A 26505-nucleotide genomic window follows, 5' to 3' on the forward strand; every position below is an offset into this window, starting at 1 on the left:
TACATTAAAATCTTGGTGACGTGCTGGTGTGTTCTTACGGAACACTGATGCTGGAAACATACACACAAAATAAAGGCTAGAAAAAGGTTCAGTATCACGTAATAACTTTAAAGGTGTATTGTTATATATATATCTTTTTCATGTTGTACTGTGAACTTTTTACATTATTTCAAGATATGATATTTTCATGTTAAAACAAGATAAATGGAAACGTTAAATGATAGAAGTGATATGAAGCAGGAATGTGGCTCGTTTGCACGATTCAATTAAATTTAACTTTTTTGATTAGCTCAGAACATGGTGAGTTTTCTATTGAGCAAAACCGATGAAATTGTAACAGTGGATATAAAATCCCCTGTTCAAATGCCAGGTTTTTGTGATCTCTCTCTCTCTCTCTCTCTCTCTCTCTCTCTCTCTCTCTCTCTCTCTCTCTCTCTATATATATATATGTATATATATATATATATATATATATATATATATATATATATATATATATATATATATATGTATATATATATATATATATATATATATATATATATATATATATATATATATATATATATATGTATATGTAAATATATATATATATATATATATATATATATATATATACCGTATTTTCACGACCATAAGGCACACTTAAAAGTCTTAAATTTTCTCCAAAATGGATGGGGCGCCTTATAATGCGGCACGCCTTATGTGTGCACCGAGTTTCAACATCTATAAATGTTATAAATTGTTTTAGCGTGCATGCATGCTACCGTATGTTTTAAGCTAGCATATGTTTTACCATACCTGCGCCCAATAATAGGGTGTGCCTTATGTATGTGTTAAATACAGAAATAGACCCCTGTAACTGAGACTGCCCTATGGTCGTGAAAATACGGTATAAGGTGATTCCAATGATCATTCTGAACACAACCACAGTTATAAGAGGGTGTGCACACATGTGCAACCACATTTTCTCAGTTGTTTATATTTTTACCTCCTTTCTCAAAAATATATTTTTTTTCAATTGAGTTTTTCAGGTTATAAGTCACATTAATTGTGGAAAAAATTTTAAAATGATTTTTCTTGATCACATTTTTTTTAATATTACAAAAACCTGGCACTTGAACAGGTATGTGTAGACTTTTTATATTCACTGTATTAGTATGCATACTTTGAGAAGTATTTTGAAATGCATGGGTAACGTACTGAAGAAAGAAAGGATCTGACCTTTTCAGGCACCATTGTTCCTCATTGATCAGCTGGAGGGACATACATACTGAAATTATGTGATGAGTTTAAAGATATTGTTCGAACAATACATTTTCACATTATTAAGGGATTATTTTCATGTAATTTCGTGATACCGAGCTTTTTTCTGTGTGTTTCAACAATATGCGTCAATACTGTCAAAATAGCAGCTGCAAACACGTGAATGTGCCCCGCAAACAGTTAACAAGAAGTTCCACTTGGAATGAACAAGAAACTTAAAAATTATTTTGACTGAAACTTCTTCAAGAGAGAGTATTTACAGATTAGTAGGTGCTGCCTCCGCTGTAGCAGTAATAAGTGAGCACAGATCCGACTCGCTAATGAACACTAGACTATGATTCAGTGTGCGCAGGAACATTATAACACAGTTGACAATTTCACATCAAACCAACTAGTTCATGAGAAGTGAAAAATGGTGGTAAATGCCTTTTTAATCTTTTCTAATGTCTGGCTCAAACTACAAGACAAATTTGATCTTTCACGATTGCGCCTGACTACTGCCATAAAAATTTGCTGTATCTCGGTGAAACAGTGGCAACACTACACGACATTCATCCATCCATCCATTTTCTGAGCCGCTTATCCACACAAAGGTCGCGGGCGTGCTGTAGCCTATCCCAGCTATCATCGGGCAGGAGGCGGGGTACACCCTGAACTGGTTGCCAGCCAATTGCAGGGCACATACAAACAAACAACCATTCGCACTCACATTCACACCTACGGGCAATTTAGAGTCTCCAATTAAGGCATGTTTTGGGGATGTGGGAGGAAACCGGAGTGCCCGGAGAAAACCCACACAGGCACGGGGAAAACATGCAAACTCCACACAGGCGGGGTCGGGGATTGAACCCCGCTCTTCAGAACTGTGGGGCCGACGCTCTAAACACTACACGACATGTATTCCGATACCAGCGTATCACATCTTTTACGATCACTGGGCTTCAAATCAAACACTTTCGGGGATGCGTGACCAGAAAATATGTCACCTTTCACCACAACCAGATACACTTGTTACCATGGAGACACCAAGTTGTTGTCAAACAGTGCATCACTGCGGCAATGTTGGGGAAAAAAGAACAAAAAGAGGAAAAAAAAGTGCAGTGTCACCGGGTGCTCGGGAGATGATGTTTTGGGCTATCCATTCAAGGACTGCTTGAGGTATGTTCACGTACGTTTAATTCACTTTTACTACGAAACGGCTCACAAGCGGGTAACAAAACGTTATGTAGCCTAGCAAGCTAGTGCTAACACTATCGTTTGTACATAAACATGCTGGCGTTCTGTCAAATCATGTTCTAAAGCTTCAGTAAACATTGGTTTGTGCGCGTGCCATCAGGCAGGAGACTGCGGAGTCTGGGGGCCAGGACTAGCCGACTCAAAGACAGATTTATTCATCAGGCTGTCACGAATCTGAACTCTCTGCCCTCTCTACTTCTTCTGTCCTCTGCCCACCTGAACTCTGACACCTCGCAAACATGTAGATGCACACACACACACGCACGCGCACGCACGCACGCACACACACACACACACACACACACACACACACACACACACGCACACACACACGCACACACACACACACACACACACACACACACACACACACACACTTGCACCAGACTCGGGGTTGCCACTTCAGCAGCATTGGGGTTTTGTCATCTAATTTATAAATGTCTTATTTGCCTTGGTTCTCTGACCTTGACTATGTTGCACACGTCACCTGACCTTTGATATTTGCACATTCAATTAATACTTTTTATATTGTATATACTATTGTTTATTTAGCTTTTATATCGATATTATTTGTACTGTCTTTTGTAGCACCGCATGCCCTTGAGTACTGTAATTTCAATCCTCTGTATGTGTTACGCATATTGAAGAATTGACAATAAAAGTACCTTGTATCTTGTGAATAAATGTTGACAACGGTGACCAAGTACGGTATGTTGACTAATGGCAAGCACGGGAGGCAATGCGGTGGTCACAATATGCATTCCTATTGGTCGTCGTCAAGGTGTGCTGTTGGAGAGTTGTCGTTGATCAGACTACACAAACATATCTTAAAAAGAAAAAATTAAACATGCTAACATTTTCATTTTGGCTTCGCAGGGCTACTGTAGGGCCAAATTGTTGGTCGTGGATTATGTCAGACTACAAGAGGTTTTGTTGTTCCCGACAAAATATGTTGGGCCCGATCTGGGAAATCACCTGTGATAGCAAATTGGGCCAATATTGGGGCTAAAATCCTGAAGTTTGATCTAAGCATAATGTTTCGCAGAATCTCTCTTTGTATTTTAGATTTGGTACCTCCTTGTCAGAGGATAAATCCTGACTTTTGGGTGTCTGGGAGTCCGTCAGGGCACGAGATTGGGACGTTGGCTGCCACCTCTCTGTTCCCACTGGACATGAGACAGGTCTGGATGAAGGTGGCATTGGCGACGTTGAGGAGGCAACCATTCTCCAGCTGAAAACCACAACCAAGTGATCACAATGAGATGACAATGACTTCGATATAGCCTTCAAATGTCTCTGTTTAAAGACCAATACAATATGTTTTTAGGATCAAAAATGCACTTGACATTAACTCATTCACTGCTGTAGACATTTATAGTCTTCAAATGGAATTCAACGGTTTACTGCGTATCTGTGGGTTGTATAAAGTGTGTGTTGCGATCATGAGAAAAGATGATGTGGTTCATGAGTGAGTGAGGAACGCCATTTAAAAAAGCGAGTGACGTTCAACTCGGGCCATGCAGTGAGTCAGCGCTACTCTCGGCGCGTTTCTTAGTTATCTATCTGTAAATAAATTATTACATTGCTATCAAGAGCCCGTTCTCAGTTTTGTTTTTATTGTTTTACAGTTTGAGGTGTCACAAAAGCAAACAATATTAGCGTCAAAGTCACTGGTCTGCTTGACTGGTTTCTTTTCACAAAAAGCTCATTTTCACTGCTTTTTGCTCAGATAGTTTTTTATTCCTGCGGATTACATTATAGAACATTATAGAAACCAAACCAAAAAATAAAATAAAAAATTGGGTGAAAGAATAGTGCTTATATTGTCACAGAACTCAATATTCAGTGGGTCCTTAAAAAAATCCTTAAAAATCAGTCAAATGCTCTACAACGGCTGGCAATATGGGGACCTCTGCCTTCACGATTGGCACTGAATGAGTTAATGAACAAGGAGCATATAGGACCTCCTGTATAAAACAAGAATTTCATAGATCAGTATTTATTTGCAATGTCCTTGTAACCTTAATCCCAGGTATGTACTGTATGCAGCCGTCATGATCCGATCCAATCCAATAATCATAGATTCACTATAACAACCCAGATTTGTTGTCTCGTCATGAGGTAAATGATGACAGGCAAATAGTAGGTCAGCGGTGCCATACTCACTGAGCCTGAAAAATAACACCAGAGGCTTGTGAATTAATGTATGCCGGGTCAGCCGTCTTTGGGGGCATTATTCTATTAATTATTGTACCGTATCTCACTACGGCCTTTTCCTTTCTATCTTTATCTATTTCTGTCACATTCCATTCTATGTGCCAAGCACAGCTTCTCATGCTTAAAGCAAAACACATAGCACACCTCTATCCAACGGATAGTGGAATTGGAGATCTCACTATTGTCTAAAAGATTTATGTATGCACAGAAATAGAAGCCTTTTCTTAGTTACATAGCATGTCTCGTCAGATCATCACAGTTTACAGTAAGTTTCATGCTTGAAGCTTACATGTGCTAACTTTCTATGACAGCAAAAGAGTGGTGTAGATTCACTACTTTAGTTGATGTTTGAGAGCAAGACATCAGGCCCTGTCAAAGGCTTCCAATTGACCCACAGATAGAGTGACTCAATTTTGGTCATTTTTCCAAGTTAAGTGCAGGAATTTATAGAGAAATGGCATATCTTTCAAATGAGTACTGGTCTAAATCAAGTTTTAGTTCCAATTTTGACATACAGTATTGGGTGCAGTCCTTATTGCACTCAGCCCTTTCATGATCCCTCAGTGCAACACTGTGCCAACTCCCTTTTACGAGATGGCCAGGCCCATGAAACCAGACTTCACCAACTGCAAAAACATCCCAGAAAGTAAGGTTCAGAGAATGATACAAGATTCCGAAAGTAATTAGTGCTTTAGCTTGGGTGCCAGGCAGTACATCTCCATGTTAGTATACAGTTAGTGAATGATATTTATCATCTTTCATGAACTATTGGTAGATTTGACAGACACACAACTTTTTTTCTGTCCCCCTTTGTTTCCTTTCTTTCAGGCAACCTAGATAATACCAACCGAGATCCAACCCTATGAAACCGAAAATGATGATAATACCTCATTTGCGGTTACATAGTCAAAGAAAAATGGTCCAATATGAATAGCCAATATGATCCAAGCCCAAAATCATTATATTTGGCAAAATCCCAAAATCTGAGATAAAGCAAAATTTCCTGTAAAAACAAGTCTACATAAGAAGTAAACATTACCATATAAATCATTAAGATATAAAACTTTAAATCACTCTTGCAAAATGACAAAAATTGTGTTACCCCATTCTAGTTCTCAGTAGCTCAATTAGGGGGGGCCTTCCAGACCAAACAGTTGTAAGGGAAGTTGGCAGCTAAAGTCATTTGGAGGGTAGAAGAAGCAAATACTGTAGTGGCATTGATGCAGGACAGAATGTTTGACATGTTTGTATAGAAATATGGAATTGTAACGACAGCTATTCTTTTCAATGAAGATAACTTTGCTGTCCATATATGATCATTCTGCTAATCCTTTACTCTAAAATGACTGCTATAGAACATTTGTCTGAGTCTTACCTGGTTGCGGGCACCCTGTGTGGTGTTGGTGGTGTTGAACAGACTATAGGCGTCGACTGAAGGTTGCGTCAGAGCCACCAATTGCTCCTGCTCCATAGCAGCACTTTGTTGAGAACACTGAGCCAAACATGGGTACAGAGCTGGACTCTGGAGCTTGTGAGATTGCTGACCCTCCAGTGTGTGTGGCTGTGCAGAGTCCACCAAATGTTCGTAGTGACAAACATTTGTGCCATTCAGTGCTGAACTGCCCGCATGTGGTATGTTTGAGACTACAGGGTCAACCAGCGCATTCTGAAGGAAAGTAGTATGTTTACTGCGCCTAAAGGTTCTTTCCAGGCTCTGGGAGTCATGTAACAAAGTCTGGCTGTTTCCTGGCTGCCAAGGGTGACTTGACTCCAGTGGTGAGATGTCTTTGTTCTCCCCGTTGACAAGAGGATGAGGAGGAGTGTGCCTGTCACTATGGTAGGCTTTCTCAGCCAATAGCATCCATTGGCTCTTGCCAGAGAGTCTGCTGGCGTCTACACTTCCAGAAGGAAACAGAATCCCACCTGCACTGATGGGCAGCTGCTGCATTTGCCCGCTGATGGACAGAGTGGTAGGGTGAGTAGGCACACAATGTGCCTGCACCTGTTGGTTGGCACTTTCGGAAGAGTTTGGAGAACGGTTATATAGTCCGAATCCAACTATGTCATTGTGTTGTTCTCTATTGGATCCCATCTCCAATGACTCATGAATGTAGGAGAGGATTTCATTGTTGGTGAGCTCGCTGAGTGTCGAGAAATGGCTGGAATCCATTTCTACCTGGATCATCTTCTCATCCAAAAGCAAAAGTTCTAGGTCTTCGGCATTTAGGCCTAGGTTCTCCAAAGCACTGAGGATTTCGCTGTTAGAGCAAGTTTCCTCTCCATCCAGAGACAGAGAGTCCAGGGTGGCTAGCAGTGGATCACACATGGACATTTCTCTGTTGCATCTTGCTGTCATCTGCCAGCTGTCGCCAAATCCAGAAGTCTCTCCTTGCTCTTTGCTAAAAGTACTGCAAGCGTAGGAATTGTGAGCCTCTGAATCAGGTTGGCAGACATAAACAGAGTGATCTTGGCTCATCAGTGCTTCCAGCAAGGACTTTGGATGCATGTCCTCTGAGAACTTCTTTTCCATTTTCCCCCTCTTGCATTTGGCTTTGCCCTTGAGATTTTCCTGGAAAGCCATAGAGTGGGTAACCAGTCTGGTAGAGAAGTGCCTCGCCAGTGGCAAAGGTGAAAGGAAGGTGCATGGATCGTTTCTTCAGGTGTTCTCCTCCTTCCTCGTCCCTGTTGAAAGAGAAACAATTATTAAAGAATCCAGGTAACTGTAGGTCAGGCTGACATCCTTCACTTACACCAGCGGCCTCTGTGTGGCGATAATGTAGTCCGGTTTCCCATTCTTGTAGACAAGACGGGCGTTGGCTTGGACCCACTTCCATCTGTTGTCCTTGGTGAGCAACCGGAAGACGGTGAGGCCGCTCTCACCAGTCTTTATCACTAGAATGTCAAGTCTGGCATGTCAGGTCTGCACTAAGTAGCTCATTTAATGTGGCTTCAACTACTCTGATATTTCAGTCATTGGTTCATGTTGATGACATATTTTTTGTAACTTGTGTGGCGTATATTACCAAGTATTGGGTACGGTTAAGCTGCTCTTTTTGTACTGTGGATAAGTGATATTCCTGCCACTTGGCAGCTGCTGAAAGTAAATAAAAGGTTACTTGTAATTAACTTAGTTACTGTTGAAATAAAGTAATCAGTAACTACCGTAATTTCACGTGTATAATGCATACCCATGTATAATACGCACACCCAAAGTTGACCTCAAAATTATGGAAAACCCTTCTACCTATGTATAATGCATTTTTACAATGCATGATTTTGCTTCTACCCATATGATCAAAACATGAAGTATTATCTGTATTTTGTTAGTTTAAAAAAATAATGATTCTGATGTTATGCACCTTATTTGAGCATTTAATATTTTGTGTTTATTTACTCTTATTTTGAAATTCATAGCCCTACTTTTATTTAGTAAATGAGAAAACACACAGTTGTGTTCATATGGTTGATTGCCCAGCCAGAATTTGCAAGATGGGCACAGTTCTTTAAAGAAAACATGAAGGGCCAGGCGAAACACATTTAATTTTGTTTTAATGGGATTCAAATTAAACTGTCAAGCATTTCAGAAAATAATTATCATTAAACAAAACATAACCATAAAGAAATTAATGACGGTTGTTGTTCAGTCATCAGTCGTATTAGAAAAAAAAACAATATTTCACAAATTCTGCCTGGGTATGTAAACTTATGACCACAACTTTACATATATGCAGTCATACGTACCCGTGTCATATTGAAATGAAAGTGTCGGCTTCACCTTTTTCATAACCTCTATGTGGCGTTGGTATTTTGGAATGAAAGTCTACACCTTTCTCATAACCTCTAGGTGCTGGTGGCATATTGGAATGAAAGTGTCCAGCTTTTTCATAACCTCTAGATCGCGACATACATTGATAGAATGTGAAAGTATTTTTTCAATTTTCCTCTATACCCATGTATAATGTGTATAATGACTTTTTTTGGGGGGGAAGAAATGCACATTATACACGAGAAATTACGGTAAGTTACTTTTTCAAGGAAACTGTGGCAACACTGCCCCAACCCAGAAAGGTATAAACTTTCACGAGATGACCACGCTAAAAATACTGACTACTCTTAATATTATTTGTGTTGAGCTGTTTACATTGATTTTGTTTTGTTGAGTCTTTAGAAACTACTGTCAGTTTGTCACATGTTCATGTAAAAAGTTATTTGTGATCTGTTTATTATTATTATTTGTGAAAGTTGCTATTCCTGTTCCATGTTCAAGCAGCATATCTCTGTATTATAACGGTGGTAATTCAATATCTTCATTGTTAGATAACTTTAGACTACACAATATGTAGCAGCTGTGTTTTCATATAATAAAAGTGCCATTCATTCTTTACATGTTCATAAATATTACATTGATGATCAGAAGCTAAAATGTGATTTTTGTGTGTATCCCCCTTTGTGTGTGTACCATCCAGGCATGCATCAGAGCGTATTCATTATGTATGTAACTGTTTCAAATGCATGCATGTACAGTATTTACATCGCTGTATGACCAAATGCATTCAGTGAGTTTGTTTTTGTCTGAGAACGTCAGATAAAAGTGATGTGGGCACCATGGTTACAACAAACTGGGTCATCTGGCACATGTGCCAAGTAGGTCACGTAAACTGATTGCTTATTAGTAGCCTGTCTTCCAAACACATTTTGGGTAAAAACATTTTTCTTTTAAAAGTCCTCACATGTGCACATCATGGCCACCTTTACTGCCTTTAAAGATAGCAAAATAAGGATGTCTTTCTTTGTCACGCTAATGGGTTTCATTAAATTATAATGAAATAATCATAATCAATTATAATGTATAATCGAGCTAGAAACCAGCTTACTAAAGAAATTAACATTGCAAAGAGGATCTATGCAGCAAAGTTGGAAAAACAGTTTAGCGCGAACAACTCGAAATCAGTCTGGCGTGCATTCCAATCGCTGACTAATTACAAGCGACGATCCCCCCAAGCTGAGAACAATAGCACACTAGCCAACGACTTGAATACCTTCTATTGCAGATTTGAAAAGGACAGTTTCACTCCACACACCCACCCGGCCACACCCGCGACCACAACCACACCTCTGACTTCTGCGTTAACCATCCATGAACAGGATGTGAGACGCATCTTCAAACAACAGAAGATTAACAAAGCAACAGGACCGGACCATGTGTCCCCATCCTGCCTCAAAGTCTGCGCGGACCAGCTCGCTCCAGTCTTCACTCAGATCTTTAACAAATCTTTGGAAATGTGCGAAGTTCCATCCTGCTTCAAACGCTCCACCATCATTCCAGTCCCCAAGAAACCTGCAATCTCTGGTCTGAATGACTACAGGCCTGTCGCTTTGACATCTGTGGTCATGAAGTCCTTTGAACGTCTCGTGCTGGACCACCTCAAGAGTGTCACAGGTCCCCTGCTGGACCCCCTGCAGTTTGCCTACCAAGCGAACAGGTCTGCGGATGATGCAGTCAACATGGGACTGCACTTCATCCTAGAACACCTCGACAGTGCAGGGACCTACGCGAGGATCCTGTTCGTGGACTTCAGCTCAGCGTTCAACACCATCATCCCTGAACTCCTTTCAACCAAGCTTCTCCAGCTCAGCGTCTCACCTGCCATCTGCCAGTGGATTTACAGCTTTCTGACGGGCAGGACACAGCAGGTCAGGCTGGGGGAGGCCACCTCATCCACACGCAGCATCAGCACTGGGGCGCCCCAAGGTTGTGTCCTCTCTCCGCTGCTCTTCTCTCTCTACACGAACGACTGCACCTCAGCGAACCCGACTGTCAAGCTCCTGAAGTTTGCAGATGACACCACTGTCATCGGCCTCATCAAGGACGGTGACGAGTCTGCATATCGACAGGAAGCGGAGCGGCTGGAGCTGTGGTGCGGGCGACACAACCTGGAGCTGAACACGCTCAAGACGGTAGAGATGATCGTGGACTTCAGGAGGCATCCTTCGCCACAGCTGCCCCTCACGTTGTCCAGCTGCCTTGTGTCAACCGTCGAGACCTTCAAGTTCCTGGGAATTACAATCTCTCAGGACCTGAAGTGGGCGAACAACATCAACTCCGTCCTCAAAAAGGCCAAGCAGAGGATGTACTTCCTGCGGCTTCTGAGAAAGCACGGCCTGCCACCGGAGCTGCTGAGACAGTTCTACACAGCGGTCATCGAATCGGTCCTGTGTTCTTCCATCACAGTCTGGTTTGGTGCTGCTACAAAAAAGGACAAACTCCGACTGCAACGGACAATCAAAACTGCTGAAAGGATTGTCGGTACCGCCCTACCCACCATTGAGGACTTGCACGCTGCCAGAACTAAGACAAGGGCGGGCAAAATCCTCTCGGACCGTCTGCACCCCGGTCACCAGCTCTTCCAGCTCCTTCCCTCAGGTAGGCGCTACCGATCAACGCAAACTAGAACTAGTAGACATTCCAACAGCTTCTTCCCTCTTGCGATCAACTTCTTAAACACCTAACCTATAATTCCATTACAACAAGCTGGCAATTTTTTGACTTGAGTTCGTTGTCACATTTCTGTGGGGCCAATTATGTATTACTCGTGCACTCACTGTAGTTGTCTCGCCATGCTGCACTATTTGCATATACTGGCCACTCATGCCAGAGTAGCATCTGCTCCATTTGCACACTGATTGAGGAGTATCTGTAACATTTGCACAGCCAACATTGTCCCAGATGATCGCACTACTCGTCACTTTAAACCGCATACACTCCTTGAAGTCTCAGCGCCCTTTGCACAATGGTCATTGCACCGGACTATTGCAATATTAGTCGTTCGAACTGCTCTAAGTGCTAGAGGACTCTGCATCTTTTTGCACAATTGTTTTTTGTCAATGTCTTTATGTCCCCAAAGTGTTCTGTAAATTGACTGTTTGTTGTACTAGAGCGGCTCCAACTACCGGAGACAAATTCCTTGTGTGTTTTGGACATACTTGGCAAATAAAGATGATTCTGATTCTGATTTGCTGATATGATAATTTGTGTTTTTCTTTCATTACGTGATGAGGTCCACCCATCAATATATAGTCAGTGAGCTATTAACTTACTTCTGACGTGATTTTCAGCACAGTGCAGCATGTCAGCTGCATGGATGAACTGGTATCCCGAACCTCGGACACGTAGCTCTGCCTCAGTGTAACCCAGCACAATTTTACCCCTTAAAAACACAAACGTGACACTATGCTTAAAATGGAATACTTGAAACATTAAAATACCAGCACAAAAGCACATACTTAGCATCACAGGCCATTGGAGTGAAGTCAAGCTTGTGCTTAGTTCTGAAGATCATGCTTTTTGTTCTGATTTCCAGAATAGCTGGTGATTGCAGGGGAGTGGCGATGGCAAACAAGGCGAGCTGAAGCGGGGCACCTTGCTCATTAGTCCACTGCAGTCCACTCTGTCCGTGGAGGAATTTCAGCCGACCCTGGATGCTCATTGCCTGAAAGAAGAGTTGGGAGAAAAATTATTGCAGGTCCCCAAGTTCCCTTAAAGACAGTTTACATTACACTTTGTTCCAATTTATAGTTTGTGATGCAGAGAGTAAACAGGTTTGTTCGGATTAAGGCGTATTAAGAGAAAAGCTGTTCAAAAGCCACTAATGAACAGTAAGCAGGTGTTTGAAACTGATGTTATGAGTGCCAAGAACCTTTCATTGCAGGATCATCCAAAGGCTCGCAGTCATACTTAAAGCTGTATTTTGGCCACCCATAACCAATCTCATTAGGAGAAAAATTTGCAATGAAAACTAATTTTCAAACTGTTTTATTCACCGAATGTGCTCCTATGGATGGAGTCCTGGATGGTTGGTGGATGGCCACCATGTACTGGACTTTCCACAGTAAAATTATTGTTATGATGCACACAAATGGAATCAGTTGCCAACAGAAGTGACGTCAGCCCCAAGTGTTCATGTTTTTAAGTCCAGGTTAAAAACTATACCCCCCCCCCCCCACCTTTTAGAGCATTTCCACTTTTAAATGATATTTCTTGCACTGTACGCTGTTTTAATTGTATTTTTATTTTTTTCTCTTTAAGTGTTTAGAAGGTGTTTGTTTTTCTTTGTTTTTAAATACGTTTAATCATGTAAAGCACATTGAGTAACCTTGTGTATGAAATGCGCTATATAAATACATTTGCTTTGCTTATGCAAGACAACACACTAGCCCACACTGCAGAAAATGCCATGTGTATAAATGGTAACAAACTTAGGATGTGGCCACCATCAACTCCGAACCTCAACCCTGTTGAGAACATGCGGCACATGATGAGTGTGGATGACAGTATACCTCAAAACTGAAAATCTGGAGGTCAACTCTTATATACTCAAATGCATACAGGCAGACACTATCATGGATTTATGATTTCATTGATGAGAGAATTGCTAAGCTGATATTCAAGAGGTGTGCCCATGTTGACTTTTTACTTGATTATCAAAGATCAAAAACATTTTATTCACTATAAACTCATTCATTTTCCAAACCTATTTAGGAAAAAGAACATCAACAGCATAAGCCTAAGAATTAGGAACATAGTGTATATGCATACATGTAAATGGAAAGGCAGATGTTAACATTATGTGTATATGATGAAACCAGGCGGCACGGTGGACGACTGGTTTGAGTGTCTGCTTCACAATTCTGAGGATCGGGGTTCAATCCCCGGCCCTACCTGTGTGGAGTTTTACATGTTCTCCCTGTGCCTGTGTGGGTTTTCTCCGGGCACACCGGTTTCCTCCCACATCCCAAAAACATGCATGGTAGGTTAATTGAAGTCTCCAAATTGCCCCTAGGTGTGAATGTGAGTGTGTTATGAATGTTATGTGTGCCCTGCGATCGGCTGGCAACCAGTTCAAGGTGTACCCCGCCTCCTGCCCGAAGATAGCTGGGATAGGCTCCAGCATGCCCGCGACCCTTGTGAGGATAAGGGGCTTGGACAATGGATGGATGGATGATGTGACCAAAACGACATGCAGGCGCGGACCTCTAATATTTACTGAGAAAAGCTTGGTAGGGGTCACTGATGGTCTAGTGGTACACTCGCCTGACTTTGGTGCGGGCAGCGTGAGTTCAGTTCCCACTCAGTGACGATGTGAATGTGATTGCAAATGGTTGTCCGTGTCTATATGTGCCCTGCGATTGGCTGGCGACCAGTTCAGGGTGTAGTCCGCCTTTCGCCCGAAGTCAGCTGGGATAGGCTCCAGTGACCCTAACCAGGATAAGCCCTGTTGAAAATGGATGGATGGATGGAAGTTCGGTAGGTTTAAAATAATAATAATAATAATAATAATGTTCTTGCTAAAATTCCATTATTAAGTTATACTTTTGGTGGGTTCTCAGTAATGAGATCCACATTTGAATTTGCATTAATTGGTCCGCAGAGGCAGTTGTTGACTATGTTAAGTCTTCAATTTTGAGGTAAACTAAACTGGAATCACCATCCACAAGTCAGCTGGGCTTTATCGGATTTGCCACAATGAAATTTTTACAGAAGAAAAAAAAAAACGCTGATGAATGGATGAATTGTCAGGTATACACACACACGCACGCACGCACACACGCGCACACACACACACACACACACACACACACACAAAGGGAGGTCTTTCAGCAAACACTTTCTCCTTCTTTATATATCCATACTACTCCCTCCCAGCTGAAACACACACAGTGTCTGGGGTGACGACCCTCCTGCTCTGTTAACTCTACATTATTGACCTAGGTGGGTTTAAGAGCTGTCGTGATGTCAGGAATCTGGTCCTGAATGGCAGCAGGGATTACGAAAACAAAGCCATGGTGACCAGTAGATACAAGCAAAAACCGGGCTTACTGCGCACGCAAACACTTTGGCAAGGAGGAGACGCGTAAGTTTGACTCAAACTGGTGAACCATGAGAATGAAATTTCAGCTCCAAGCTTTCACCTCTCAAGGACATCAAATTTATATGAAAAGTGGAGCATTACTTGCTTCTGCTTTGTGATAAGATGAGAACTCTGCCGATATTGTTTTTATTTCTATTTGCACTGCATAACTTAGTTTGTTTGCAGTTTACCCACATTTCTTGAAACCTCCACCCATTTTCTCAAATCCCTAAACACAAATCCAACACTTCTACCTACATTCACAAAATGCCTGATTTTATTTATTGATTTAACCTTTATTTATTCTGGTAAGCCAATTGAGTACTGTAATTTCTCGTGTATAATGCGCACCCCCAAAGTTGACCTCAAAATCCTGGCAAACCCTTCTACCTATGTATAATGCATTTTTACAATGCATGATTTTGCTTCTACCCATATGATCAAAAAAATAAGTATTATCTGTTTTTTTTCTTTCAAATAAATATTCTAAAGTTAAGCACTTTATTTGAACACATAATATTTTCTTTTTATTTACTTGTTCTTATTTTGAAATTCATAGCCCTACTTTTATTTTGTAAATGAGAAAACACACAGTTGTGCTCATGTTTGATTAGCCAGGCAGAATTTGTAAGATGTGTACAATTCTTTAAAGAAAACAAGAAAGATCAAGTGAAACACATTCAATTATATTTTTTTAATTTTATTTTTAAATTAAACTGTCAAGCAGTTCCCAAAAATATTATCATTAAACAAAACATAACCATAAAGAAATTAATGATGGTTATTGTTCACTCATCCGTTGTATTAAAAATCAAAACAAAACAAAACGTACATCAACCGGTAAATCGAGAGCTTCGCCTTTTGGCTAAGCTCCTTCTTTAACACAACGGATCGATACAAAGTCCGCATCACTGCAGACGCTGCACTGATCCGCCTGTCGTATAATGTATAATGTGCACTATTGACTTTCGACAATTTTTGTAGTAAAAAAAATGCGCATTATACACAAGAAATTATGGTACATTCTCATTGCAATGCTGACCAGGCTGCAGACATCAGAGTTAAAGAACATTACAACAACATTTTATCCTGCCAAATTGGTCTGATCACATCATTAGAAACTCGTGTGTTCAATTTTGATTTGTTGTGTGTCAAAGATGACAGCTGTGTTGAAGTTGTGTTCACAGTTTGCTGCCAAATGTTTACAGTTTGTTTTACAAGTGTACCGCATGATGAAATGTGTTTTGTGACTGGGAATGTGTTTGAGGTTGTGCAAAAAAGAGCAGAGGAGTTTTGCAACTCAAGTCCAAGTATCTGAATAGTGTCTAAGGATTGGCCAAAAGAGTGTTTGAAATTGAAATTAGTTTAGTCCCTTGAGGATTTGATTCAGAGAATGGGATATAGTGTTTTAGCAATTGTGAAAAACTGTAATGGCTTTTGGCGGCACGGTGGACGACTGGTTAGCACATCTGCCTCACAGTTCTTATTCAAATCCGGCCTCGCCTGTATGGAGTTTGGATGTTCTCCCTGTGCCTGCGTGGGTTTTCTCTGGTTACTCCGGTTTCTTCTCACATACGAAAAACATGCACAGTAAGTTAATTGAAGACTCTAAATTGCCTGTCGGTGTGAATGTGAGTGTGAATTGTTGTGTGTTTATATGTGCCCTATGATTGGCTGGCGACCCATTCAGGGTGTACCCAGCCTCTCACCCTGAGTCAGCTGGTATGGGCTCCAGCACCTCATGACCCTAGTGAGGATAAGTGGTGCAGAAAATTGATGTTTTTTATATGATATTATTTTCTATTCTATTTTTATTGTTGAATTTGAGGGTTGCACCCCAATTCCATTTTATCTGCACCATACAACGACAAAGGTTTTCTATTCTAGTCGACTGTCTCCATTGGCAGCTAATTTTTGAAGTAGAATGCAGCATCTCTGGAGCTACTGACCATGACAAAGCAAGCTCTCTCATTCCCTCAAGGCAATGGGGGGGAATCAGGCCCTTTCACACATATTGAAGCTCTCCTAAGGCGGATTACAGGAGTAAATGGTGGCTTCTGACCCCTGAGAGACTCTGAGGTAGCACACCGGAGTGCCAGGGCCACTTAACTGGCATGAAAACACAGACACTCTCGGCAAAGCTTTTGTTAAAAGCTATAGTCAAAGTAACATTTCTTCATAAAATCTCACCAAGAAGCCGGAAGAATTGTCAAGTAGGCAGCGGAAGCGGCAGACAAAGCTTCTCTCCAAGAAGGATGAGTTTTCAGGAGGAAGCTCATCAGTGTTGTAGCTCACCAACGAGGAGGAACCTGACTCGCCCTCTACTTGAGAAAATGTAGCACCACAAAATAGAAAATTGCCGAGTAGATTAAGACTGTCCTTTATCTGTGTGCATGCATCAACTGCTGACATGAAGATAATTCTCAGTGACGTTTCTACAGGAAGGATGGGTGTAGATGTTCGCATGTGCAGCATCTCCAGAGGTTTCAGCTAATGTCACCTCTCTTGACCTCCAATAAGATTTACCTTTGTGTTTTGGATGTTTTTTTTTTTTTTTTTTTTTTTTTGGTAGAAGGAGTCATTTACTTGAAAAAAAGGCAACTCGAGGTTTCTCCATTAGAGGGATGTTTCCTTGCCTTGTGGCCTAGTGCTTGCTCATGCGAGGTTCAAGTTGATCTCTTTAATGTATGAGCGTGCGTCTAGACGTGCTCCATATGTGATGTGTCTTGAGACTACTTCTGTTGTGATTTCGCACTATATAACTAAAACTGAATTGATCTGAAATCACAGAGAGCCTGCTGAGTCAAACAGAGGATTCCAGACCTGCTGCGATGTCCAAAGGGGTTCCACGGCCCTCAGGAGGGTTGAGCGCCCAGTGCAGATTCCTCTTGAATTCTTGCTGGTCTTCAGCGTGGATTAGCTCCAACACGCTTTGGTGCATCACATCCGTCTGACAGGAAAACACCACAAAGGAGGACTTTTATTCTGTGAATTTTAAATGTAAAGGGAAAAATGACTTCTGATACTCTCATGACACATATACTATACAGTAAGGTTGGAACAGTGTGTGTGTAAGATGTAGTTCAAGAGCGATGCATGGTATATGAAAATTTGATAATCGCCCTATCCAAAATGAGATTAGACTAGTATATCTGGCTCAATATGTGCGTTGGTGTCAGTTCTCTCCACCCTGAAGTAGACTCTTCCCGTCGACAGTTGTAGAAACTTGACAGACATGATCTTCATGTTAGCTGGACTTGCAAAAGTCATTCCACTAAAGCTGGTTGACCATCATCTTCTGATTTTGCACCCCAGTCACACCAAGGGGATGTCTCGTCAAAGGGGCTTTCCAAGGCCAAAGATAATCTTTTTTTTTTTTTTTTTTTTTTTGCAGTTAAGTATTTACCTCTCCCTAACGATGTTTCCTCCCAAGAAATTATCCGTATGTAAACTTTGTAGTCAATGGGGCAGTTTCAGTGAATTTCCTCACGAAGTACAATTTGTATGTGACACGAAAGTGACTTCATTTGGGACCTGACATGTTTATGACCTCACTAAGTCGTCGGCATTTGGAGTGAATTGTGTGTCCACAGTGTTGAATTGTGTTGCCGGTTTTTATATACCTCGGGGTGTGGAAAACACTAGATTTAGATTATAAAAATCTTTATAAACCACACTTTCAACCCCTTCTCTCACAAATGCAATAGCATATTGATCTTTACTTGAGGGAAGAATAATCTCAGTTAAAATGACTATTCTGCCCAAATTTCTCTTTTTCTTTTTCCAATGTCATCGATATTTAGTTAAAGAAAAAATATTGTAAATTGTAGATAGACAAAAACAATAACAAAATTGAGTCACTGTGGAAAATATTACAATGATACCAACTGCCAAATTGCCACGATCATATTCAATATCCAGTCCCACATGAAATAATCCTGTTGTTTCGTGATCGATTAAAAACTGGTTTTAGTTTAGGCGTCATTTTAAACTAAGTGGTCCGGCGGTTATTTCTCAGATCGCAAACAATCACATATTCATTTCATCAACGATGCATCGCACATTTGGTCAGAAAATGGTTAGCTGAGCAATTGTTCTATAATGATAATGTTCTTATTTGTGTTGTATTCTGAAAGCTGTCTTCCCTGTTTCCCTGCGTATAGTGGATGAGCCTGTACCTGATGGAAACCAAGGTAATCCTGGATGGTATGAGAGCAGTAAAAGATGATTCCCTCAGCTGTGATCACCAGGACAAATCCACTAAGAGCCTGCAGAGACAACAACACTGGGGACTATTAGAAAATATGTAATTTTGGCTTTCCTGATGAATTTGTGATATTTGACAGTGATAGCACAGAATGTTATGTTCTATAAATTGTCACTGTCCAGTGTAAAACATGCATCTCCTAATTTTGCGTTGAGAAATAAAATTAACGAATGAAAAATCTTAACAATCAGTTTGATTGCTGGCATAGGCTCAGCTCATTTTTTTACCTGGAACAACAACAAAAAATGCTGTGGCTTCCATTTCATAAATGTCAGACAAATCAAATGACTTTGAATAGTTAATGTTCACGGGCTCTGCACCTGATTGTAGGAGGCATTTCTGCATGTGTGGGCTACTTTCAAATCAATACTTGGATCAGCAAGAGCACTCAGTGACGGCAATGTTTGCCTTCAATTGACGTCTGACTTCTCGGAATAAAAAATGTTGAAGAAAACATTCCTTATAAAGTATAATTGTTTCTTCTTTGGTCCAGATTATAGTTCATTGTGAATATCAATCAGGTAGTTTTTGACTATGTTGGTGGCAAAGCCACATCCTGAACTACACTATTGCCCTTTATGCTTGACAGAGGTAATATGGTGTGTGTTCTCCTTTGGAGTTATTCAACACAATGCAATAGTCCTGTACAGTGCTACATTGACCAAACAAACTCGTAACTCAATTTACTCCTTGCTACTGTTTTCATTTGTATTAGTGTGATTAAGTGTTTGACCTGTTCAATAAATTGCTGAAAGTGAATCAGTGAGTGCGACTCAACTTTTAATTGGAATTATTTATTTATTTGTTTTTGTTTTTTTACTTCACTTCACTAATGGGCGGAACGAACATCTGCTCCAAGCTCCTCGCAAGTGCTTTCATTTTGTATTTGTGTGTTTGGCTACTTGTTCCATTCAGTAAATGGCTGAAAGTGTATCAGTGAACACACACACTTCACCAGGCGGAGAGAGATTTTCTAATTGCTTTCATAAATATCTGAAATTTTGGTTTGCAAAACAAAGCATAACAATCTACCAAACAACATATCATAACTGGAAAATCTGTCGTATACTGATGTAAATCAAAGTACCACTGTATAGTAAAATGTATTTACTGCACCTGAAGCAGCAGTTCCCCTTCTGGCATACATCGCGCTGTCTGTTCCGGCACCTCGTCATCTTGCTGGTCAGTACTTTTGCTCACGCCACTGGAGAGATGTTTTTTCAACGCCACTTGAGAGAAGGGAATAGAAGGGGAAGATTGAGGGACAGACTGCAAGGCAGCAGGAGAAAAATCATGATGATTGAATCCAGGGAAACCCGAGAGAACAACATGTAGCAGACAGGAGGAAGATTAAAACTGTTTCAGATGCCAACTCTCACGAGCAGTCACACTTTCCTGTAGTCAGGCAGTCCAAACCGCTTATAAGGGCTCCTATATGACCTCTGACCTCAAAGACAAAACCGCTGAGGCAAGCAATGTGCTTCAAATGGATTCACGCAGGTTGAATCTAGGAAACAAAGAGCTTTTCTGGGGTAACAGAGGAGACGTTAATAGAGAAGGAAGTTAGTGAGAGCTGCAGACAATACAGAGGCCCAAGGTTTAAATGCCTAAATGGCTTATTTGGACCACATCCATCTGTAATCGTCTATAAGGTCTTTGTTCACCACACAGCATGGGACGAAATGTAAACACATGCGTTCATTTCGTCTGACGCAAAAAAAAAAAAAAAAATTATAATAAGAAGAAAATTTTGTGAAAAGCTGCTCAATTACAATTTGAACTACTGCAAACTACTGAAAGGTAATTGAAGTGGCTGACATCTTTGTGAAATGTTCTCCAAAAAGTAAAATAAGAATAACGGGATTAGAATTTTAAAGGCCTCTAACATCCTCCATAACAAATAAATGAACAGGGGAAAAAACAATTGATTACTAAAGTACCTTACACAACCTATTGTACTGCCAACACTGCTCTCACGTGTAATGTTCCATTTGTCCTATTTAAGTCGAATTTTTAGGGCAAGTGACGCCGTTTGACGCGTCGAGTTGGAGAGCCCCTCGAAATTTTGGTCCCTACCAGTCATTGGTGGATGTTTTTTTTTACTGAAACTTGTCAGCCAATCGGAGAAGGGGGTCCCACAAGTAGCAGAGGAAACGAAAGGGTTGAGATATGTTGAGAAATAATAAAGTTTTACTCTTTAAATAGAATTTGAAGGTGCTTTTTGGCCAAATTTTCTATAGGGCGATATCACACACAAACATTTTCCAAGAAGGCCATTTTTTCCAACAAAAAAAAACTAAATTTCTCTGGAACCCATTATCCCATTTTCAAAATTCTTGGTGTGTTGTACTCAGGTTGAAGTGGCCATTACAAAAAGATTTGGCATTTTGACAAAATTTCATTTTCCGGAAATCTCGCCACGTTGCTACTACAATCAAAATGCAAAACAAAACATGTTATTTTGAAACGAAACAATAGACACACAGGTATGGATATAAATAAGAAGGGTTCAACTATAAATTGAGAATTGAATGAGAGGATTACCCGGGGGCCACTTGAAACATGTTCAGTCTATATGTAGCAAAAAATATCACCACCATTAACAAAGCTCGAGACACCCTAGACCACAAACCACTCCACACTCTAGTTTCCTATATATAACATATTTACAATATTGTGTTAGGGTTTGGGGAAACAACTGGAAAAAACCATGATAGTCATCAACAACTCTTTAAAAAAAGAGCCATAAAGACTATTAATAAAGTAAGCTATCCAGAAAACACTGATTCATTATTTTTCTTATCAAATCTTTGGAAATTCACATATATTGTATCATATTGAACAGCACAACTAATGTACAAAGCCAAAAATGACAAACTACCAGAAAACCTTGAAAATAGTTTTCGGAATAGGAAAGGGACTTGATACCGTTGGAGGTCTCAACATAACTTTAAAATATTAAAGATATGCACAACAAGGAAAAGTTTTTGTCAATTTGTGGTGTGAAACAGTAGAACAGTATGAATGAGAAATTAAAGCAACATCCAAACATAAAACCAGTTTTAAAGAATACGTAAACATACTGTATGCTGCACAGGGTAGGATTTGGGAAGGGCGCATAGATATAGAGAATGTATCAGTACATTTGTGAATATAGGGAAGAACAATTGGGTATTAGGTGGATGCATGTATGGGTAATTATAAGTGGCAAACCTTTCGTGCAAAGGTCGTTTTTTTGTTCTACAGTATACTGTATGTGAAGATTATGTATGAATGTATGTATATGTATTTTGTATTGTCCTTCTTTAAGGATAAGTTTGCCCTTCTTTATGGATACATTATCTTGGGTAATGGTGACAGGGTGTCATCTAAATATGTTAACGTCTTTCTACTCCTTTCCATAACGGCAGTGCACTGCATTTACAGTCCTTTTTGTCCAAATTTTGATAATCTGCGGGGACAAGTGTGGGTGTTGCATCCCCCATGGGTGCATCAGGTGAGGTGTGACAGAACCAGTAGCACCTAAACCAGGGGTGTCAATTTTTTCCCTCAGAGGGCTGCATACAGAAAAATCGATGGATGCAAGGGCCACTTTGATATTCTTAAAATGTTTTACACTAAAACTATGACATCAAACTATTTTATCCATCCACCCATTCATTTTCCGAACTGCTTATCCTCACTAGGGTCGCGGGCCTCAAACTATTCTATATTATACATAATTAATTTCAAATACTCGTATGTCACTGTTGTTTCGTTAAAGGTGATAAGGCAAATTGTTTGGATTTGTGACTAGAACACATGCACTGCATTGAGGCACAGATCATATTTCCAAATTCACAAGCAAAACAAGCGCAATCTGTTGTGAAATGACAAATATTTAAAGCACTATGTGACGATCATTAATGTGATATGTGTACAAATCGGACTTTGAAACAGAGCTCAAAGGATTTAAGTATTCAAGGAGTTTTAACTCTTATACCAATGCACATTTTCACGATACGACACAAAATTGTATACCCAATGTCCCTGATTAGCCCAATAAGTCTCAGGACTTGTGAAATATAAATAGAATAAGAAATAAGATAACATTTGATACCCAATGTCACTGATTAGCCCAATAAGTCTCAAGACTGAAATATAAACAGAATAAGATATAAGATAAAATAAGAAAAGGTAAAAACGATAAACATACTTATTTGCAGTTGTGAATGTTTGCAAAGGTGCAAATGCATCAAAAAATTTGATGTAGAAAGATTACAAATGCCAGAGGCTTGAATTGCACGTAATATTTAATGATATATCCAGGGTCTTTTGTACTAGAACTAGAACTAGAAAATAATAACGTGTTTACGTGCAGGGAGGAATAGGCATGGTGGGGCTGATGTCAGAAAGAGGCTTTTCCTCATCCTGGTGGTCATACATCGGATGCTCCGTAGCCTCCTGTCCTCGGGGAGCGGATGGTAGTGAAGGTGTGCGGGATGGGTTGAGTCTGGACCATTTTTGTTTCTATAACCGAATTATCTTTATTCTTTGGAGTGTTAAAGCATTGCAAGCCATGCCAAATGTTATTTTTAGTATATACCGCAGGCTGCTAAAAAACAGACAGTGGGCCATAGTCTGGAAACCCCTGCTCTATAAAGACCAATTCATCCTCCACAACAAAAGAGTGTCAGATGATTTGGTGTGGCTGCAAGAGTCAAAAGTTGAAAAGTGGGTGCCCGCACTTCCGCCCCCTTTTACAAAGTCTGTAAAGTGGTGTGAGTGGATTCTTTTGCTGTGTTTTTACTCCCCAAAGCTTTCATCTCCTCCTCCCACCTCCTCAGAGCTACATTACAGTGTGTCTGTGACTTTTGCGAAGGAGGGAGGTCATCTCATGGCCACAGGCTAACAGGCTGACCGACAATCCATTAAAGAGTGCTTTCAGACACTGTGATGCACAAGGGCTCATCCAGGGGTGATACAATTGTTCTGGAGCAAGACAGAAATGGGGGAAGACCTCCTGCTAGTTTCTGCAGTGTCAGTCTGACATGATTGTCTTTCATTCAATGCTAGTTGATTCAAAAAATACCTCAAGTACAGAAAAATCTCAGAATCTGCATCATCCTTTCTTGGCCAATGTCACAACTCTACATAAAGATTTATGGAACTCAGTTGGAAAGTGCAAGTCCATCCATCCATATCCATTTGTTTTCTTTCCGTCTCCTAGCCGACTGTGCAAAAGGCATTCTACGACCTGGACTCGTCGCCCCTCAATTAAAGAGGCAGAGAACCATCCACACCGTCACTGTGAACAAAATCGTTTTTAAGTACAGTGGTACCTTGAACTATGATTCATCCATGACCACGCTTGTAACTAAAATTACTCATATGTCAAATCAACTTTTTCCATTGAAATGAATGGAGACGCCATTAGTCCATTCTAGCCCTCTAATGTGTTTCTTTTTTGGTTTAAATAAGAAAATTAGCACTCTTTAGTATACAGAACAGTAATAACATAGTTACTAAAACTAGAAGGTTAGGACTTAAACAGCTTTTGAAAAAATCTTTTTGCTATAATTCAATGGACACTGTGCTGCTCCTTCTAGTGTGCGCATGTTGGCCACCAGGAGGATGCAGAGCACGGACAGAAGGATCTGAGTGGATCCATGTGCATATCTAATGTAGCACCTTAAAAGTCCCATGACAGATCCCAGTCCTGTTTTTATTTTCTTAAATAATCTTTTATGTGAATTTGAAAGATAATTTGGTTTGGAAATGAAATGAGCCCATTGTAGAATAAAAGCAATTTTACTTGGTGAACAACACTTCTAAACTTCACTTCATACTAAGGGTTGTACAGACTTGCTGACTTCACTGCTTCACAGTGACGCTTTGAGCGCGACGTCGACTATTCGCTAATCATGTGTTTTTGGTTTGAGGAGAAGGCACAGTCAGTTGGAGAAAACAGATGAGTTTGGGTGTGTATGTTTTTTTTCTCCAGATGCTGGATGATGGGCGAAAAACTACTTTATGGCATACTTTCACACCTGAAAAGAATCTTTTAGCCCAGATGTAGCTGACACAGAGCCTCAGTATAGACAGTTTGTCCAGGTTGGAGATGACATCCTGCGGGAAGGGCAGCAAGCCGGCGAGCCTGTCCAGCTCCAAGTTCAGACGGTCACGGTGCCGTTTGGATGGGTTGGACTTGTCCCCTTCAGTTGGGGTGATTTTGGTTCTGGATGTGAGTGAGAGGACAACAAGAATTTTCCAAATTGTGAATCACAATGACTGTGATTTAAGCTTCAGGAGCATACACGTTATTCTCTACGGATTCAGAACATCTTTGGAATTATTTCCACATTCTTCCAATTTCACTTTTTCACAGTAAAATTTCCAATATTTCCACAATAAAATCCCTATATTAAGATATCCATCCATTTTCTGTGCTGCCTTTCCTCACTATGGTCGCGGGCGTGCTGGAGCCTATCAAAGCTATCTTCGGGCGAGAGGCGGGGTACACCCTGAATCCGTCGCCAGCCAATCGCAGGGCACATACAAACAAACAAAAAACCATTCGCACGCACATTCACACCTACGGGCAATTTAGAGTCTTTTCTTAATCTACCATAAATATTTTGTGGATGTGGGAGGAAACCGGAGTACCCGGAGAAAGCCCACGCAGCCACGGGGAGAACATGCAAACTCCACACAGATTTGAAACCCGGTCCTCAGAAGTGTAAATCGTTGTAATAATGATATTACCCTTTCTGAAACGGTTTTCTTCTCTTGCGTCCCGCGTACATGTTGGCTCCAGTTAGTCCCGGTCGAGCGGCACATCCATCCACCAGGTGGAACTCAAGCCATGCAGTCAAAATGTGTCCGGTGAGCAGAAAGGACTACAAGCACATCGCCGATGTTACGCTAGCTTGAGATAGTAAACAGGTTAGCCTCAGACACAACTCTCTGGGATGACATCATTTGACTCCTTCACGGCCACCGTCCCACATCCGCAATTATAACGACACGTCAGTTTCGCGACACGGCTCCATGGTTCACATGAACCGCTACCAAGTGGAAGTCTAACATCCAACTCGTCGTCCAAAATTCCGAGGCAGCCGAGCTGGGTCGCCCTGAACGAGTGCGCTCCCCGCAGAGGGCTTAGTTAGTTGATGTGTGACATACAAAAAGGTGAGGGAGGGGACGATCCACTCATGGCCTCACCATACACAGGTGCACCTTACTTACGACTTGTATTTGTTCCGTGACCAAGCTCGTAGCGATGACTGCTTGGGATTTTGCCACTTCTGAACATAAATCGTTAGTCTCACGTGGTAACACATCCCAGTCATTTCCAGGTTACCTAGTTCTGTTACTTTACACGAGTGGGTGCCGTGTGTGTGAAATTACACAAAGTAAATCTCCATTTCCGAAAGGTGTGTTTTTTTCACGTCACAATGTGGTTCCTTTTTGACAAGTGTAATTTGGTGACGAAGAGCTGCCTCCACGAGTGACAATTTGGATGCTTTTAGCCGCTTCTCCCTGAAATGGAGACTGATCCGCCACACGCTACTCCATAACCAAATCCAGTGCAGCTCAGATCAAAACCTAGCGCGACGCAAAATAAACATT

The 26505-nt window shown here is 40.8% G+C and overlaps 1 protein-coding gene across 1 annotated transcript; it reads right to left on the reverse strand.

The window, feature by feature from the left end:
• Positions 1-624: 624 nt before the first annotated feature.
• LOC133402623 (aryl hydrocarbon receptor-like) lies at positions 625-26012 on the reverse strand. Its single transcript, XM_061676578.1, is given in 12 exon segments — positions 625-3733; positions 6095-7292; positions 7294-7401; positions 7470-7611; positions 11818-11927; positions 12004-12209; positions 16818-16951; positions 17451-17577; positions 18806-18895; positions 20011-20123; positions 24924-25111; positions 25639-26012. Coding segments are annotated over 12 exon segments (2607 nt in total). The 5' UTR covers positions 25680-26012; the 3' UTR covers positions 625-3583.
• Between the last annotated feature and the right edge of the window lie 493 nt (positions 26013-26505).

The sequence above is a fragment of the Phycodurus eques genome, chromosome 1 (genome assembly GCF_024500275.1).
Source record: "Phycodurus eques isolate BA_2022a chromosome 1, UOR_Pequ_1.1, whole genome shotgun sequence".
NCBI lineage: Eukaryota > Metazoa > Chordata > Actinopteri > Syngnathiformes > Syngnathidae > Phycodurus > Phycodurus eques.